This window comes from Amborella trichopoda, chromosome 3, assembly GCF_054954075.1.
Source record: "Amborella trichopoda isolate Santa Cruz 75 chromosome 3, AtrichopodaSantaCruz75HAP2 v2.0, whole genome shotgun sequence".
NCBI lineage: Eukaryota > Viridiplantae > Streptophyta > Magnoliopsida > Amborellales > Amborellaceae > Amborella > Amborella trichopoda.
In genome coordinates, this window is record NC_142338.1 from 47,066,989 (window position 1) to 47,086,388 (window position 19,400).

Genomic DNA, 19,400 nt, shown 5'->3' on the forward strand with positions numbered 1-19,400 from the left:
AACAGTTTCAGGTCAGGGCCTTAAGTTGAAGAAGCTGTTTTGGCTTAAGCAAAGCAGATTGAATGTGATTACATTGCTACCGAGTCGTCTAAATGCATGCTCCGAAGCAAATCGAATATGATAACATTGCTAGTGTGTTTGTAACTGTGCCGTGTGCACACGCAAGAGTCGTGAATGAGCAAATCATACATGATAACATTTCAAATCATACTCAATGTTTGTGACTCTCTACTGCATGCGCACTTGAGAGAGAGAGAGAGAGATTTGGGTAGGTAGGTGGTGGGATTGGAACTGGTAATTTTAGGTTGCAGTTTGACCATCCTAACGAGGGCATGTAGAGACTCCTTCCCCGATCATATGATGTAGCTGTCAGAAAATCGTCTAATCTTTGACAGAGAGACGCACATTGTGAGAACAGCTTCTCTAATGTTAGAGAGAGCGAGCAACAGTTTGTACAGCAGCACGTGCAGCTTGAGAAGAAGGATCGGAGCCTTCAATGGTTTTTGGGGGCAAAGCAACGTAAAATCTGCAAACGCAGTATATGCATCGGTCTGCGGCAAATTAGAACCAGCATTATGAATTTAGAAAACCGGTATTAAGGAACAGGTGGGCAATGCGCTGAACTTTGGTATCATACGTTTTTTTAGGGTTTAAAATGGTAAAAATCAGTAATGATCATTTTTTAGAAGTTGTGGTTTGGAGGGTGATTCTTTCTTTTGGGTGAATAGGTGGTGATATTCCATCACTATCACATATAAAAAATATCAAATATGCAATGGTGCTGTTTTTTATTTTTATTTTTTGAACATGTTCACAAGTGGCAATGAGGGCTCCATCACCCAGACTGCGTCGACGCCCGTTCCTGTTGCTCGTTTTTATTTATTATATATTTGAGAAGCAATGACTATGACGCATGACCTTTTTGATAAAAGTGGAGTGCAACTGGGCTTATGGCACTACTTTCAATTAAGAAGGAAGCAATACACTGACATTCATGCCACCATGTAACGGCAGCGATAAACCTAAATAATTGCTCATGTTTGACCATGCATCTCAGCCATATATGGGCTGGCATAACTCATATACTCGAGTACTTTTTCAACATTGATCTTGAGAAACTAGGAAACCACAAGCGTTTTTGGTTATGTAGAAAACCAACTCTACCTTTTTATGGCCTGAGCTAATTTATATTTATTCAAGTTTTTTCTGAACATTGGTCTGAGAAACAGAGAAACACCGTTTTCCTTCCCGAACCATCAACCCCCCATAAACCACAGAAACTAGAGCAACCCAAGAACAGGATATGCCCTAATATGCTTATTCCCCATTTGTTTTCTGGTTAGTGGTTTCAAGGTCTTCTTTAGTGGTTTTATGCAACATGTAAGGCTAGTCAGTTCCAAACTTTCAGGACTTGCACTGAAACTCAGTTTTAAGACCAAACACCAAGGTCATCCTCCTAATCCTCAAACTTTGTTTTCTTTTCTTATTTCTGTTTCTAGTTTTTAAGTTCAGGTTGAAATAAGAGCGCTTCTGTACATGAACATAAATACAAATAACAGAAAGATAAATAATGAACAAGCTCAATTTAGTCTAAGTCATTTGTGCCAAAACATCCAAGGTCCCAAAAATTGTCAGGTGAAGGGGTACAACAATTGCAAGTTATGGGTATTTTTTTTTTTTTTTTTGGGGTAATTCAATGGGGAAGGCAGCCCCTGCCCCATTTTTTCAAGGATGGTTGACGGAATAAGCAGTTTACTGTTTGCAAGCTGCATGCATCACAGTTTACCATCTCAAATTAAATAAATCTAACGGCCAATGATGATTGTGATTTCCCTATATCAAAGGGAAATGATCTCATTGTATACATTTCCTTAAATAAAAGAATGACAAGACTCAAATCATTTCCTAATAAATGGGATGAGGCCTCAGATCCACAAACACAATTTGCCCCTGGAAAGTCTGAACTGTCCTTTCAAAAGCAAACATAAGGGTTCATCATAACAAATGCTTCATATAAAGCACTCCCATTTGTCCTCTATATTATCTAATTTTTCAGATCTTTTCTTATTTCTGGTTTTATGCTTTAAAAACATAACCAAGATCTTCTCAAGAAATTCCCAGTAAGATAAATTTGCTAATGCTTTAACTCAGCGCATGTGCATTATTCTACAATCCAGAAATCTACTCAAAAGTTATCTTACCCACAGAATGAGAGCTCTCATTGTAAGCATGAATTCACTAACTATTTTTTGCAATAGCATTAGTCAAAGGGTACTAGTAAATGCATTGTAACATAATTTCATATCACTCGATTAAAAAAGGCATTGGAAATACTTTGTCATCCATTTACTTCACTGTTAGAATAGATGATAAGGGAAAGCTTCTTAGCTCTGAGAATACTTGCGGGCACTCTTCTCTCATTATGGTGACAATTTGTGCACAAGAAATATTGTGAAACTATTATCATTACCTCCTATACAATCCTGAGCTCTGAAGAGTTCTGCAGTAGTCTGCAATAACTGGGGATTTCTTCACTATTTCCCAAATTTTTGCAGAATTTCGTAGCCAATCACGCTCTGCTATGGTCTTCGCAAAACTGTGACACGGCATCGATAACACCTGAAAAATCCATGGGGCCGATAAAAATGAAAACCCTAAATCGTTTGGATGAGAAAAGTGCTGATTTTGATTTCTTGGCACCAGCAAAAGTGGGTAATGTGAATTTACAGCACATTTCCAGTACCAGGTTCAAAAGTCTAGCACCCAACATTAAGAATCTCTCTCTCTCTCTCTCTCTCTCTCTCTCTCTCACGAGTACCCTAGGTACAAAAGTCTAGTGCACAACTTAAAGACTCTCTCTCTCTCTCTCGCCATTAGATCCCTCCTCAGCACAAGGTCAACAGTGTCAATTTATGGTAACCAAATTAAATTCAGGAGAATATAAATACATCATGACACAATGGTCCTAAAGTATCATTCAACATCAAGGAGGCCCAATGTCCCTCGAGTCATCCCTTTAATATCTCCATCTCTTTCATTCTAAATTTTGTTTGTTTTCGTGTTGTGCAAAAGAGGACCTTCCATCAAAATTTAGTACTAGAGAAGTTAATAAAAATAACATCTTTAACAATTTGAATTCAGAAATTTAGTTCAAAGGCTAAGTCATATTTTACCTGATCACGGAGCTGAGCAAGCATGGAACCATAACTCTCGAGCTGAGCTTTTTGTGAGTCATCCTGAATCTTCAACGGAAGAACAAAGAAATGTGTACCCAGTATACCTGAATCAGCAGATTCTATCTCATTACTCCCTCTCTCAAGAGATCCATTCTGGTTGTCAAGCACTACAGGCTTGGCACCATGTTTTGATTCTCCATAGATTTCCATCTGGTCGGACCTACGTTTCCAAAATGAAGAGGACTGAAAATATAGGGACATTGTCTTTCTTAACCACATAACGCTACTGGCTGCGAACTCCCGGTCTTGCAACCTGTAGATCAGGATATATGGTTGAGTAGTCCTGAAGATTCTAAGGCTATTTCTCTTGGAAGAGAGTTCAACTGTATAAAGAAGGCTGGAGAGGAATACACTGGATAAGTAATTCATGAAGAACCTTGTTTTCTTTTTTCGTTTTTTTCTTTCCTTTCTTTTTTCCTTTTAAAGTAAGATGAGTGAGAGTGTGAGTGTGGTATAAGCTCATAATGTCGACTGTGAAATTTGGGCACAACATATATATTAAGAAAAAAGAAACAAGGTTCTTAGGGGAAGGAAAGCCACTTAATAAATAAAGTGCATGAAACCATCTTAGGGAAAGGAGGGCCACACACTTTGAGTGTACAAACACAGGGTCAGCCATAAAGTCCCCCAAGTTATCCAGCAATGCATCTCTGTCCTTATACGGTGCCAGATTAGGACCAAGAGAAACCAAGGATGGGTCTGGTATACCTTGCTTTAATACATCCACCTGCAAAGAACATCAAAATAACCAGATGAGAATATGAGCTTTTAAAAAAGTCTAATTGGATGTTAAAAGAAAGGAGATTTACAAGATTAGTGCGGATGATGCTCTGATTCAGTGCAGGGGTATTATCCCTAATAATTTCAAAATTTCACATAGTTCCTTTTGACAAGCCACATGGACTTTTTGGTCAAAAAGCTCCAGTGGCTTCAAGGTTTTCTATAGCCTTTATAACAAGCTAACAAATTAATCATCGAGACAGTCAAACACATGATATTGCTTAATCACAGTGAGACTTTGCCGTCACTGCTTTAACTGCAGTGAATGATAGCCTTCACCAGTTTAGCATTGGTGAGATCTCGACTTCCACAAATTTTGAGACAAATCACAGAAAACTGAGTTTCTCATTGACTAGGAATGAACTTCCAGTCAAAGGTTAGCCAAGCAAGTGCAAAATCTGCAATTTCAGCTTGAACTGAGAAAGCTCAGTTCACCACGGCAAATGATCGCCTTCAATCCTTTAGCTTCAGAAACAACATGAAACCTTTCTGAGTCCTTAGAAATGATGCTCTGGAACTTCCGGCAGACTGACAAGCAATTTCACAGTGAAATATTTGCGGTTCAATACTTAACCAGTGTCAAACAGAGTTCATAAACCTTGGCAACTACTCAACCTAGAGGGTGTAGAGATGGAACCTCAACTGAGTGGAAATCACTCAAGAGGCAATCACTGCACATAGCTAAAGTCATTTAACAAGTGATAGCAAGAGTTGCCTCTATCCTTCAAAACAGGAAACTCAAAGCGGGGTAAAAGCTTAATTTCAGAATCCCTTTCGCTGTGCTTCAACAAGGGAGGCTCCCACTCTCTTCAAAGTATTAGATGCCCTCAACACAGAATCTCTCTATGATACAATTTGTAGGGGTGAATATATTTCCCGGATAAACTAGGCCAAGAAACACTTGTGAAATAAAAATTTAGATGTGCACAGTTGAGAGCCTTCTAGGAATTGCAGAGCCCAAGATTGATCTACCTAACCAATAGGGTGTTGGCTAACAATCACATAGAAACAGATCTCGCAGAAAACAATTGAGGAAACACTAAGAAATCTTGGTTTCAGTTAACCATGACAAAAACTCGCAGGTGCGGAGTTTCATCTCTTTGATCAATTTCATCAATTTTCAATCCGAAATAGGGGTAATTATAAAGGTCAAATTCACAATTCATGTATCGTAGCTACTGACAAGTCGTAGGAAAGGATGGCACATCACAATCACAAAATTAAAAGTACAGGATAGTTGGGTTAGGTAGCATAACCGCTGTGAAAGATCTATTTCCCCAGTCATTACTATGGGGAAAGGCAGCCAGGGGTATTTTGGTCTTTCCAATTATTCCCCATGAATTAGGTGGTCAGTTTGATTTGAAACACTTTGCAAATTGCTCTAACTCACTAATAAACAAATAATTTGATCCAAACAGTTAAATGTTTTGATCAGACAAAGATCATCCAAGAATCTTTGTGGTTATTGCCTAAAACTAACAAACTATCTAATCTACCCATTTGACTTTTTTTCTTTTGCTGACAAAAAAATGCTAAAAAATGATAGAAACTAAGAATTACAATATGCCCTGCAAAACTGATCAATCTGTTGTAAAACCAAGTTCTGCTTTTCTTTATTTAAAAGTATTTTTCAACTTTAAGAATCCTCTTAATTTGCCTTTTGATATGGAGCATCTAACAATTGATCGTTGCATGTGCCACGGTTGCATCCATGTCCAGCCAAGTTATGTATCGTTGTTCAGCAAATAATACTTGTCTGAAACCCTTCTTTTTCGTGCTTTTATATCAAGAAATACACGGTATCGCAAATTGGGCAAATAAGCCAAAGCTGCCAAACAACTCCTTTCAATTCCACAGAAATTTAATTTCACTTAAAAAATGGAATATGGATTATAAAAATTAAGCTTTTAGATTCATACAATCTCATTTTCTCGCATTGTGTTCTAGCATTTGCAAATTGCATTATGGTTTTAATACAGGTTTCAAGAAACCCAATTGGGGGCTAGCCTCCACAAGGATGAATTGCGTATTCAATTAGGGGGAAAAAAGGGGGGGAAATTTGGGGAAAAACAATTAGACATGGAGAGTTTGGGACAAAACAATCTTAAAATAAAATGCATTTTATTTAAGAATAATAGCTATTGTAGACATTTTTATGGAGGTTAAAGACCATAAGTTGTAGAAATTACATTAACTCCATGGATAGGAAAAAGAAGTGGACATGCTTATCTTAGCTCCTAACTTTATGAACAAGGTTTCAGAAATTGCCAATCCAAATGTGGAATGACCAAACTGGACCGGATTGAAAGGGTTACTGGGCCAGCTCTCTTCAGAATCGAAAACAGGCCGTAATCTCTATACACTCCCATCTTTCCCCATGTTTACTTTTTCCTTTTGTTTTGGGGATTACAATCTAAATCATCAAATAAACATAGGCAATATAGATTTATGCAACTTTTCTCTTTTTTTCTCCCTTTCTTTTATTTTTTGGCTAGATTGCCAGTAGTGTTGATCCGGATCTGTATAATGTAGGGCCGATCCACAGGGAGTCCTGTTTCGAAACGCTGGATATGAAGACTGAGGTATGTAGCTAAATATAATTGTGAAGGTTGGATACAACATAATATCAAAATGCGAAACGAAATGCACCGTAGGCATGTAAAGGTAGGGGACTGCTTGCCCACTGAACTACCCAAAAAAAAGGGGCATGGTTGTTCTTTAGCTAGTGGATCAATGAGAAGCAGCTTTCAAACATAAATTCTTTTTCCTTGACACTCATTCATCAACTCTTGGTTGTTTGTGTCAAGCATCTCCTCAACCTCTAGTAGATGGCACAAATATAGATTCCTATTCAAGATCGACCTTGATGCAGACATCGCAAGGACCAAAAATGGGTCCTAGATTTATCGGAATCAAGAGAGCTCAACTTATACTTTTGGGGTGTTTACTTTTGGGATATTTTATGGGTTTTTTGGCTCAGAAATTAGGTCTCTTTCTTTTTTCTACAATGCAATTTATTTTAGTATGTTTAAAGTTCCTTTTATTTAGTAGGATTATGAGAGGAACAGATGGGAGATTAAAAAGGGCATGTGATCCAGCCGTCGTCCAAGGATCATAACTTTTCAAAAATACATCAGATTTGGGTGCTTCAAAGTGCATTTCAAAGGTCTTTCAATTGTCTAAAAAGGTTATTGTTAGGTAAGTTTCATCACTTTGCTACCTTAGATCTTAAAGTAACACATAGACATGAAAATAATGAAAACTTTTGGGACTAATTAGGGCATTAATGATATTATTTGACTGTTTAGGGGCAATGTCATCATTTACTTAGCTTCTATATTACTTTTCTACATGGGATTTACGTGAAAGTCCTAGAATTGTGGGGTTTATGAGGGTTGCACATACTAGGCCGCCAAGGAAAAGTGAGAATTAGGATAGGTTTGAGATTCCTTTTGGGACTGGAATCATGGTAGGATATTCTAACAAATTCAGGAATGGGGGTTAGCTCTCTTGCCTTTTTGTTCTTTATTTTTGTGGTATGATATGAGGCCCTTCACATGAGGGCCGAATTTAGACATTTTAATGAACAAGGAAAAATGTGCTTTCTTTGAAGAACACGTCTGTAGTTGTTGGTTCTCACTTGTTTCAAGCCTATGGTATATTTTTGGTTTAGGTGTTTATCACTGAATTTCCTCTTTTCTCCCTATACTCTTTTCTTTTACAACTTCTGCTGCGCCAAAGGAGTATAGAGTTGGTTTGCTTATCCACCTTGGTAGCTAGGAAATGTGGTAGTGAGGAAGGCACAATCAAGTCGAGATTGACATGATCCAAGAACTGTAGAGATAAGTTCATCAACTAACATGAGAACTTCATGCCTTGCATCAAGAACCATCAGATCAACCCGTTCAAAAACTAGATGTTGATTCGGGACAAGATACATCGTCCCATGACACCAATCATTTCCACAATCAAGCAGGGTAAAGATGTTCCTGGTAATAGGATTGGAGGAGGAATTCGTCAGGGCGTTTAGAAAGGAGATCATGGGATACGCAAGATGTTTGCTGATTTCTCGTGACGAAAGGATCTAGAAGAATTTCTTGATTGGATCATGAGCTTGGAGAAGTTCTTTGGGTGGAAGGAACGAGAAATCAAGTTCACGAATGAAAAGTTGAAGGAACATGACTTGTATGGTGGAATCGATTTCAAATAATGCATGATAAGCAATGTAAGTCCAAAATCCGTACTTCGAAAAAGGAAGAAAATTCAATTAAAGGAAAATTTCCTTCCATTGAATCATGCCAAAACATGACGGAGTGTCACGGCGTATATAGAGAAATGTTTTGAGTTGTCCATGCAAACTGATTTACTGGAGATGGAGGGCTGCTCTTGGCTCAATAGCGCTAATAAGCGGCGGATACAAATCCAAGATGAATTGGTTACTCAACGAGTGTGGAGCGTAGATTGGGCAAATCAGTTGGCATTAAAAGTGGAAGGTGACATCACTTAGCTAACTGAGCGACCTCGACTCTGAGTAAGATCGCCAAGGGTCAAGTTAAGCCTACTTTGTGCGCACCCAACAGAAGAATATATACTATACACACGTACAACAAGGGACAAATGGTCAAGGACCATGGCCCAATTTTATTCAAGTCGCCTACACTTACATGTATGCTACCATGGATGCCCACCAAGGGTTTAGGCCAGGACCCCAAGTACAACATTTTGTAATTCAAATATAAATACACGTGGCGGCCAGCTTTTGTGCATGATCTGGTCCAGGACACCTGGTGGCTAACCGACAGCCCACTCTCTAGTTTGTCACAACAGTCCAATCCTTGGTCAGCCACAACAGACCCCATGTTTAGCCACCAACCTTAGCACATGTCCTGGATTATGGCCACCTGGCAAGTCAGACTAAGCTGGTTACCGTAATTGTCTCCACATTATAATAGAATATGCACTTCAGTTAGTGTGTGTGTGTGTGTGTTGACCAAGGGTTGGGCAGGGCCCTTGATTATATCCAAAACCCTTACCTTTGGGTATGTGGCACTACTAAGAAGGGTTTACAGTGGGTCATCCTTTGTTAAGGTTGGAGAGATGCCCAAGGAAGATGTTTGTAGGCTAGGAGAAGTGGTTTCCTGTATGCGGTTGTAGGCATGTGAGAGCAAGGGTCAAAGCCTCAACAACCGTCCGCACAACATATACACATAGCAACTGCGTTACTGGGAAGCAGCCCTATAGCGGGATACATGTACATGTACATAAAGAGAACCCGTTTTGCCTTTGTGGTGACAAGTGCTAGACTTGTTGTTAAAAGGGGACTAAAATCCACATTCCAGGATCATGGTTCTACTATTTATTATCTAACTTTGACAAGCCAATCATGAGCCCCTCTGCATTGAGACTGTGGGTCATGGGTCTTAATAGAGTTGGATAAGAAAACAATAGCGGATCACGGTTCTTGGGTCAAGTGGAATGCCATTATTGTCGTTAATTTGACCCATTGGTACTAGTTCACTTCTAAATTATTTTATTATGGTATTAGAAATGTTTTTATGATTTTTCCAAGTTTTCAGAATTTTAAAATTTTATTTCTGTTGTAAAATTCATCAAAACGACATTTTGAAATTTTCAGAACTTGAGAAGGCAGATGTGGGAACCAACGATCGAGCCTCCATATGTGTGTGCCACCCAAGTGTGGGGCCCATGTGATCCCCTAGGGTAGTACGCCCCATTTTTTTAAATATGCCATCTTTTAACAGGATAGGGAATCTTTTAATTTTAAAATAGATTTGATTTCCTATTCAAGTGGGAGTTTTAAAAATCAATATTATCTTTTCACTTCTTAAAGATTATGGAAGATCTTCCAGATAATGCTAAAAGTGGTTATTATTTAAATTTTAAATAAAAGTTGGACTTGGGTCCAATTATAAGGGGATAAGGTTCCTAATTTCCACCCAAAATCATGATGGCTGACTTATGGGATGGATGGCTCTGATTCAATCTCTCACCCCACATTTTTTAATTATCCTAAAGGTCAAGCTGGACAATAAGATAAAGCATCCTAAATGAAATTTTACTCCAAGTAGGAAATAGATTTGTTTCTATTTAAACACCATTTAGCCCCTCTTTAAAAAGATATTTCTCTCTCCTCTATGCACACTAATCTTTCTGTCTCATAAAAAATTCGTTTTCCTCTCTGCTCCCTTCTAGATAGGGTCATGCCACCCAAAATTTAATAAGACAAGGGTGCCATATTGAACCCCTAATTAGGGTTTTGCTGTTTGGAGAAGAAAAAGGGCTTTGCCCAACCATAAGAGGATTCTATGCCTTCAAACCCAGCCCTTATTTGTTCCTAAGGGTTCCTACAAACCCTAATTAGGTTTTCATGCTCTCTAAAACCCTAGAGAAAGAAGTACTGCTTGTGAAAACTTCCCATCTCAGAATTTCCAGTAACACCTAAAGGACTAAAAATGCGTCATCAGTCAGGGAATCGTGTAGGGTGGATCAAGACCCATTGTTCCAAAAGGCAGACTGCCCGGTGCTTAGGCGGTCTAGAGGGCCTGGGCGCGTCCGCCTGGGCCGTAAAAATAGGCGCCCTGCCAATGGGCGGGCCACCTAGGGGCTTGGGTGCCTAGCCTAGGGCCTGTGCCCCACCCAAGGGTAGAAATGCCCCGTGTTGATGGGCATTTTTCGGTTTTTTATTAAAATAAGATGGGAAAAAGGTTGGGTTTAGGTTCATTTCAAACCTAAACCCTATTAGAGCCCATTGTAGAGAGAGAGAGAAACCTCAAAAACCTAGATTCTTGTGAATTTCATAGGATCGAAGGGTCTCTCCAAATTACGAGAAATCGATCTAAACATCACCCATTGAGATTAGATTTAGTTTTGGAGGTTTTATAGGACTATAAGAGGGTTTTTTAAAAGATCTTGAGATTAGAAACATTTCAAAGGAGGAAGTTTGGATATCGAGCAATCAAAGTTAGTAAAAAAATTTATTTTTTAGATTTCTTGTATTATTTTGAGATTTCTTCGGGATCTAATAGAAGTGGTGATCTGGTTGGAAATATGGCTATAACCTAAATCCTTTTGATAAAAATTGCATAAGATGCAATTATCGTGAAAAGGATTCAAATGGGGGAGCATAAACAGGTTTAAGAAACATCTTGCCGGTAATAGGGGGGATGTTGCTCCATGTAAAAAACCTGATGCTATTAGAGAGGAGATAAGAAATTATGAGTATTGTAAAAAAGAACAAAGAGGAGAGAGAGGCATCCATAGCATAGCTGAGGTATGGGGTTTGTGTCAATTTTGATGATAGTGATTAGGAGGGGTGTGAAGAGGTGGAATAGCTAGTTGTATCTCAGACTAGGGGAAGGGAAAGGGAGTTGTACTTGGTTCTAGGACTGGGGGGGCTAAGAGGCCTCGGGTTAGAGGGCCTACGGATTGTTTTTTCCCCTAGCCTAACCCTGAGGTTGCAGGAGAGAAACAAAGAAGCAAACAACTATTGAGAATATAATCAAGAAGGAAGAGAAATAGAGCTGCACTGTACATTGCTAGATGGTTTTATGAGGCAGGCATTCCTTTCAATGTCGCTCGCCTAAGCAAGTTTCTACACCAGTTTGGGCCTAAGATGAAGCCTCTAAACCCCATATGAGCTTTAAGAGCCTCTTTTGAAAAAAGAGGTGATTGTCACGAGGGAGATTGTTGAAGCTCAAAAGGATGCATGGGCTCAGTATGGGGTTTCTGTTACGACTGACAATTGAGTGATAAGAAGAGAAGAAGCTAGATGAATTTGTTTGTGAATTGTCCTTTAGGGATTGTTTTTTTTTTTAGGTCTATTGATGCCTCTTATTATAGCCATTACATATTTCAAGTGATGGAGAAGGGCATCAAGGAGGTTGGGGAGCAACATGTTATACAGGTTTCATAGATAATGTTGCTCCTAATGTTGTTGCTACTAATTTATTGCGCACAACTTACCCTAGTATCTTTTGGGCACCATGTACAACACACTATATAGACCTTATGCTCGAGGCTCTTAGCGGTTTGAGTGATATTTCATATACATTTAAGAACAAGTCAGCTACGACTTTCACTTATAGCCACACCCCCACCCTCAGCATGATGCATAGATTGACAAAGAAGAAAGAGATTGCGAGGCCCGGTGTAACGATATTTGCTACTTGGTACCTATGCCTAGATAGCATACATTTGAGGAGAGTTCAGTTGAGGCAGATATTTACCTCAGATGAGTAGAGAGCATGCAAGTGGTCCAGGGATCAAAAGGGGAAGAAGGTGAGAGATATTATCCTTTCTAAGGATTTTTTGGGAGGGGAGAAGGGCATTCTTAAGGTATTTTTTTCCTTTTGTCAAAGTCCTTCGTATGACTGATAGTGATAAGCCCTCCATGGGCTACATATATGAGGCAATGGAAAAATGCAAAAGAGAGATATCCCATAATTTAGATGATGATGTGGGCCGCTATGAGCCTGTTTGGAAGCTAATTGATGAAAAGTGAGAAAGTCAGCTACATCGGCCATTGTATGTAGCCAGTTATTTTTTGAATCCAGCTTTTTTTTATGCTGATAGGGATATACACACAAATGATACAATTATGACTGGATTTAATAAGTGTGTAGATGTGCTAGTCCTTAATCCAGATATCCAGAACATCATATGCGCAGATGAGCTAATAAGTTGCAAGAGCGGATTAAAGTCTTTCGAGAGTCCAATGGCAATGAAGCCAAGGACCAAAATGGATCCAAGTAATAATATTCTTAAGTTCCTCAAGTTCAAGTTTTATTTCGTGTTTGTTATTTGTTTTTCATAGTCAATATTACATATATAATTAACAATTGTAATTCATAATCAATTTACAGCCAATCGGTGGAGCCCACATAGATGCAGTACACTAAATTTTCAAAAGCTGGCATTCCAATCTTAAGCCTAACAACTACCTCATCCGGCTATGAGCGGACAATGGAGTACTTTTGAGATAGTAATTCAGTTTACTTTATTAGTTTACAAATTACAATTTACTTATTTGAATTAGTACTTTAGTAGTTGCTAGTTACTTTGTTAGTAATTACTAATTATTATGTCAGTTGTAAATTTGTTTGTAGTATATTTATATTAATTAGTTCCATTTGATTTTATTAGATCCATACAAAGAAAAGGAAAAGGCTTGAATCAAAGAGGCTCAATGACTTAGTCTATGTCAAGTATAATCGCTACTTGAAAGAGAGGTTTGCTAAGAGAGACCCCCTCAGATTAAAAAAATATGAATAATGCTATTGAGTGGTTGGTTGATGATGATGAGATCAAGAGGCATGAAGGATTAACATGGGATATGGTCATAGAGCCCTCAGGACATCAGCCGACCCTCCTAAGGCCACTAGATCTTCTTCCCAAATGATGAGGGTGGAGGAGAAAGGAAAAGCAGATTCAAAAGAGACAAAAGAGGACGACTATTATGTTGAGGAGGGAGATGATTCCGATGATGATAGCCTCAACTCCAATGCATATGATGCAAATGCTGCTGACCTGCTTTTTATGATGATGAGTGATGATTAAAGACTCTTTTGAGTCTTCAAGTTTATATTTCTTTCATTTTTCTTTTCCTCCTCTTGGTTATGTACTGTTATTTGTAAATTTTTAAGTTTTAACTATGTGTGGACTATGGATACGGACTTATGGAGTGTATGTGGACTTGTGGACTACAGACATTTGATGTGCCCCCTAACTCTTATGTGTTATTTCTTATTTTCTTTCATTTTCTTGATGATGAATTGATGTCTTGCTAAGTTGCTACCCTTGATTATAAACTAAAATATGTCTCAGTATGTATTTTTAATATGTCTCAATTTGAAATGCATGGAATTACGGACTAAAATATGTCTCAATATGTATTTTGTAATTTTTTACACAAAATTTGACCATGGAACAACTTTTTGTTCTAATCGGCAGCCTAGGTTCTTGGGGCTCGCCTAGGTGCTGGGCGGCCTAGACCGCCCGGCAGCCTAAGTGTTACCCGGCGTTTTTTGGAACACTGGTATGATCTTCCCTATTCAATTCATCAGCCCAAATACTAACCATTTACAAGGAACAACTTTGCAAAACAATGCAATCTGGCCAATAATTGCCATTGTCTGGTCACATTTCATTGCTAATTATCCAAATAATGTTTTTAATCATTATCCAAATAATGTTGAAGTCAGTAAAATTCATCATTGCATACCAAGTTATATGCTCCTCAAAAGAAGAGAGACGTATGATTATTGTCATGGAAAATAATAATCATAACAAAAGCCAAAATAGCCATCACCACAAGCTAAACAAACTGTTCAAGATAAACTGAGAATGCAAAAGACACCAATATTTCAAGCCCAACGGGGTCAGGGATTGAAATGGTCCAGTCACATTCCATTCTAATAATCAGGACAACCCCAAAATAGGACCCCCTTATGATTTCAAGTATCATATTGAAAATGCAATAATAGGAAACAATTGACAAAAATAGATTGATAGATAGTATAGATAGAGGGAGCTGGTTGCACACACCTTTCCCATGAGCTGCCACATACTATAGTCATGAACTCCCTCTGATACCACAAGCAGTATGTGACAAACAGATGCAAGGAATACACCAAGCTACAATGGTTCCTTGCAAGACCGATGAAAAAAGGATTACGCTTGATCAGAGACTCTAAAGCAGCATACAAACTGTTCAAGATCACAATCCACAATATAACAGAGGTATGAAGTACCTGAATACCCATCATTTCATGGGCCAGCTCAGCTGAGAGGGGCTCACCATTTAAAATCGAAATTGCTGATGAACCATCAGGCCTCATAATCTCAGCCAAAACAGATGGACTAAACACGGGCTGAACAAAGCAACGGATTGATTAAATTAGGTGAAAAAGAGAGCGCACAACAGATGCATTATAGGTGCAAACAAAGGAGATGAAAGATGAGCATCAGGAATTTAATTTAGCATTACATTCAGAGGAGCCTTTCATGGATAAAAAATCAGCCACTCCAAAATTAGAGTTGGCACACCTGTGGAAAATTGCGTGCAATATGGAAGAAATCTTGGGCACTAGTAGTAAAGGGAATATCCTCTTCTACAATGTGTTTTGGGGGGCTCCAAAAGGCTCCTCTCATAAGGAACTCTATGGTATGAATAGAGAATTTCCCCCTTTTATGTGATCTCACCTTTGTATGTCATAAGTTCTTCACCCATTTATTTCTCTCATTTTTCTTCCTTGCTCCCATTAGATATGCATCTATGTCTCCATTGATGCAACTTCATGTACTAAAATTAAGCAGGGATATCAATCATCAAGGATAAACAATAAAACACTCAGTGTATACCTCTACATGCATCAATAACAAGGTAGATATGAAATATAAGTTTGTCGCAAAGACCCAGTTGTCTCTCATGATAAAGTAGAATGGATGCAATGGACAGATATATAAATCAATTTCCATATGTAATTAGGTTTCCAGTTGCTAAGAATCTACAATGAATCCACAAGTTTTCTCACTTCAATCACCACTATTACCATAATCTTTGGCTGCTAGCAAGACATTGCAAATTCAGGTAGACCCAAGGAAATGGAAGCAAAGTTACAAAACCTAGACTGAATTCGAAAGTTGCCTGATGCCAAGCTGAGTTGTGAGACAACTAATTGAGTGTTTAAAAGACTCTTCAAAGAAGTACAAAAATTTCAAAAATGTTTGAGACAAAATTGAGCCTAAAGGCTCTAAAGATTTGTATTGAAACTCAGCAAGGGACAGGAATGGTTAACTTGAGCAGTTACAAGGTCTTTCCACTAAGTTTCAAATATTCATCATAAGAGAGAGAAAGAGAGAGAGAGAGAGAGAGAGAGATAGTTAGAGAGAGAGAGAGAGAGAGAGAGAGAGAGAGAGGGAAACTAATAAGTACCAATAATTATTATAGCAAAAAAATGTGTTGCCATCTCATGTACAAATGGATAAGGCAAAGATGAAAATTACAAAACCTGCCATTTGCTCCTTGCTTTTATTGTTTCAATGCTTTAAATGGTAAGAGTAAAATCTAAGGCACATCTTTTCATTATGTATTCTTTACAATTTTTCTTTTCTTTAACGGTTTGAGCTAAAGAATACCCTAATCATAAATGAATAAGATAAAAAAAATTAAGTGTCTACAGGGAACCTGAGTATCAAGGAGTATCAGCCTCTCAGCAGAAATCCGCAGTTCGATACCCACACTGCAGTGTTTTGCCATTGCCCTTGTTTCCTCAGACTGTATTGGAAAAGGTGGGAGCATTCCTGCAAATCCCCACATATAAGAAAAGACAGAAAATATTTGCCAATCGACTCATAAAAATGGATCATCCATAAAACAATTGATTAAAGGACGCTGATAGTCCTTACAAAACAGTACTGACCTTACAAAATATCCATACGACCTTACAAAATATTAACTAAAAAAGAATCCAATATTGAACTAAACTCAAGTATAACTCACATATTGAAATCCTAAGATCCTATACGAAGAAGAACAAAAGAACAGCAAAAATAGCTACCCTTCTTAGCCCACAAGCACTAAAATGAAATTTCGTAGGATATGCATACTACCTACAGATTTGATTAAATTTCTCCCCCAGTATTGCTACTCTTAGCAACGGCTGTTCAGGTAGCCTACATTATCCAATTGTAATTCCAGTTTATAGCAAGCTATGAAAAATCGAAAATAGCTTTTGTCAATACCCAACCCCAATTCCCCCAGATGACAGGGCAACTTCACGCACATAATTATTGAAAAGCAAGATAAAAAAGCCCATTGAGCGAATCACATGGATGTAATATTTCAGGGCATCCTTACTACTTTCCAAATCCTTATTCTGTTCTAGATTAAGAATAGGAGAAATGGCTCTTCAGCACATAGTTTTTGGATTGGTACGTCACTCCCTTTATCTTAAATATGGAGTTAAGTATTTTTTAAATGTCAGAAAATAGTGCTTAAAGAAGAGCATCAATTGGTGTTGTTCCATCTCACCGACAATAAAATGCTTCTAAGCTTCATGAACAAGACTTTCAAAATTATTGCATGTACAAGTCACAGAAACTCCACACAGTTTTCGGTACATCTGCAAAAACAAGAAATATAACACTATCACTGTTCAAAAGCCAGGTGGCCCGTGAACTAACGGAAAAGTTCACAGGCCCGGTGGATATTGAAACTTAAAAGGTAGTGGGCAACTCGTGAAGACAATTAGGCAAATAAATATAACAGATAACAGTTTTCAGGGCAAATGGAACAACTAGGCACATGAATGTGCACAATAGCTCTTAAACTTCAGTACATAGAATAGCACATACCAGTCGTTCCGCCATCAAATCCATAAAGCTCATTCAAAATTGTGGACTTCCCAACTCCTGGAGGGCCTATGATACCAATAACGGTGAAATCTGTGTTGTCGGACATAAACTGGAAAACATGACAGAATTTAGAAAACAATAAAGTATAACCATATTCAAGTGCATAAAGTTCAAAATAATTACTCTTAGTAATAAAAATTGAGTCGATCATGAAGACCCACGAAAACCTGGGTAGATTACCATTTAGTCCGGAAGGCATGTTAATATAGACTGCCTTAGATGCCTGAGGATTTATGCATCACTCGAGAAAACAACGGACCTCCATAGAACACACAATTGAATATAACTAACATGAATTTCTAGATGTTATTGGATCCAATATAGAGCAGTTACTCATAATAATGCCAGATTTCTTGCTCCCCACTGAACCCCTTTTAGTCTTGAAATTTGACCATGTATGTTTGTCGCAATTTTAGGTAATTCAATAGTTACGAGATAATAAAGAGCCTCAACTGACAGAATGCAATGCCCAAGAATTGTGTCAAAGATTATAGAAAATAACCATAAAAGTAGAAACAAAATCAAATACAATAAAATGACATAATGCGCAAAGATGAATTTAGAACAAAGAGATACAACGAATTTTAAGGTGTAAATACTTTGTTTTAGTCATAGAAATGATTTTCAAAATCTGATCTCTATAAAGTCATCCAGGCATTCATTATGTTTTCTCCATAACCAAAGGGACCCCAACTTTCCAAAAAAAAAAAAAACGAATTCCAGAATGTGACGTGATTATTTCAACCCGAAATATGGAAGAAATATAGAAAAATCTAGCAATACATAGACACAATTTATACTTGGAAACAAGAGAGATTTTAGACTAAAGAGGTGTTCGAACTTTCCGAAAATTCATAAAAGGGGAGCAGGAGGGAGGGAGGGAGGGCGGAAATGGGGCTTTCTAAAGAGGTCGAGAGAAAGAGAAAGTGATTAGGGTTTTCGAGAGAGAAAGAGAGGCGTACAGGCAAGAGACGGTCAGTAAAAACATCCCACGATTCGGATACGAAAGTAAATGAACCCAGGCTCGGCCTCGGCCTCGCCACACTTTCGTCTTCGCTTCTGATAAATTTAGCGGTGGTGGGATTAACAGTTGCCCCCAAATTTGGAGGCTTCGCCAAAATAATCTTTGGAGCAGCAGATGAAGAAGAAGAAGAAGGGCCCGACACTCCAGTAGAAGCCCCACTAGCCGTTCCCATTTCAAAATCACCACCACTCTGGAGGAGAAACCCAAATTCCCAGCGGAGGTTTTAGGGCGAGTTTTTCTCACCACTTTACCGGAGGTTTCGTACAAAGAGGTCACAATAATTTTTTTTCCATTTGATGTCATAGATAAAAGGGTTCGGTTTCGATAAGGTTGCAACCTTGAACAATCCAATTAAGGAGCAATTTTATCATAATATGTTCTTCCTAAAAATTCTTAGGATTATATTAAGGGAAAGCTTTCTATGTTTCCCTTAAAATATAGAAGTTCTATATTCCCCATATCGAACCTTCCATTTTAATATGGAGGGCTAAGATTGTCCCAATCACAGCACTGTTTTATTTTTATAAATTGTTTTGACACCAAATTTTGGATGTTTATTCTTATATTAAACTGGTACTAACGATTTAATAAAATAAAATAACTAAAATACCTTTAAAAGTTTCAAATGGTATTTTGGTCATTGTTTTTTATCAAAAAATTATTGTTAATATTTTTTATAGGTGCGCCCCAATGAGAAGATGGCACGTACCAAATTTCATATTAAAAAAAAATTGTATTAAAAAAACTAAAAAATAAAATTTCATATTAAAAAAAAATTGTATTAAAAAAACTAAAAATAAAATACTTTGAGACGTCAGATCTAAGATTAAATGGCGAGTGGCTCTCTTGATAAAAAATGGACGGCTGGATGGTAGGGAGAACATAGAACTTCTATGTTGTAGGGGGAGCATAGAAAGCTTTCCTTT

General features: G+C 37.9%; 1 protein-coding gene across 2 annotated transcripts; it reads right to left on the minus strand.

The window, feature by feature from the left end:
• Nucleotides 1-2,282: 2,282 nt before the first annotated feature.
• Nucleotides 2,283-18,753, minus strand: LOC18443864 (uncharacterized). Of its 2 annotated transcripts, XM_088860971.1 has the most exons (9): nucleotides 18,413-18,753; nucleotides 17,391-17,499; nucleotides 17,068-17,158; nucleotides 16,222-16,337; nucleotides 14,786-14,905; nucleotides 14,580-14,669; nucleotides 3,827-3,963; nucleotides 3,174-3,489; nucleotides 2,283-2,619 (listed from the first exon to the last, which is right to left on the minus strand). In XM_088860971.1, the coding sequence occupies exons 4-9, from the start codon at nucleotides 16,333-16,335 to the stop codon at nucleotides 2,467-2,469; spliced, it is 930 nt and encodes a 309-aa protein (XP_088717097.1). In that variant the 5' UTR covers nucleotides 16,336-16,337; nucleotides 17,068-17,158; nucleotides 17,391-17,499; nucleotides 18,413-18,753; the 3' UTR covers nucleotides 2,283-2,466. The 2 variants fall into 2 exon arrangements, with proteins under 2 accessions (XP_088717097.1, XP_011626940.1); XM_011628638.3 differs by lacking the exon at nucleotides 17,068-17,158.
• Nucleotides 18,754-19,400: the final 647 nt, after the last annotated feature.

Excerpts from the sequence above, each read along its gene's own strand:
- LOC18443864 (XM_011628638.3), bottom strand. The coding sequence starts at position 18,646 with ATGGGAACGGCTAGTGGGGCTTCTACTGGAGTGTCGGGCCCTTCTTCT. Across the intron at positions 14,906-16,221 it reads TGATACTCCTTGATACTCAG|CCCGTGTTTAGTCCATCTGT; the intron begins GTTCCCTGTAGA and ends TGCTTTGTTCAG. Across the intron at positions 2,620-3,173 it reads TTGCTCAGCTCCGTGATCAG|GTGTTATCGATGCCGTGTCA; the intron begins GTAAAATATGAC and ends TGGATTTTTCAG.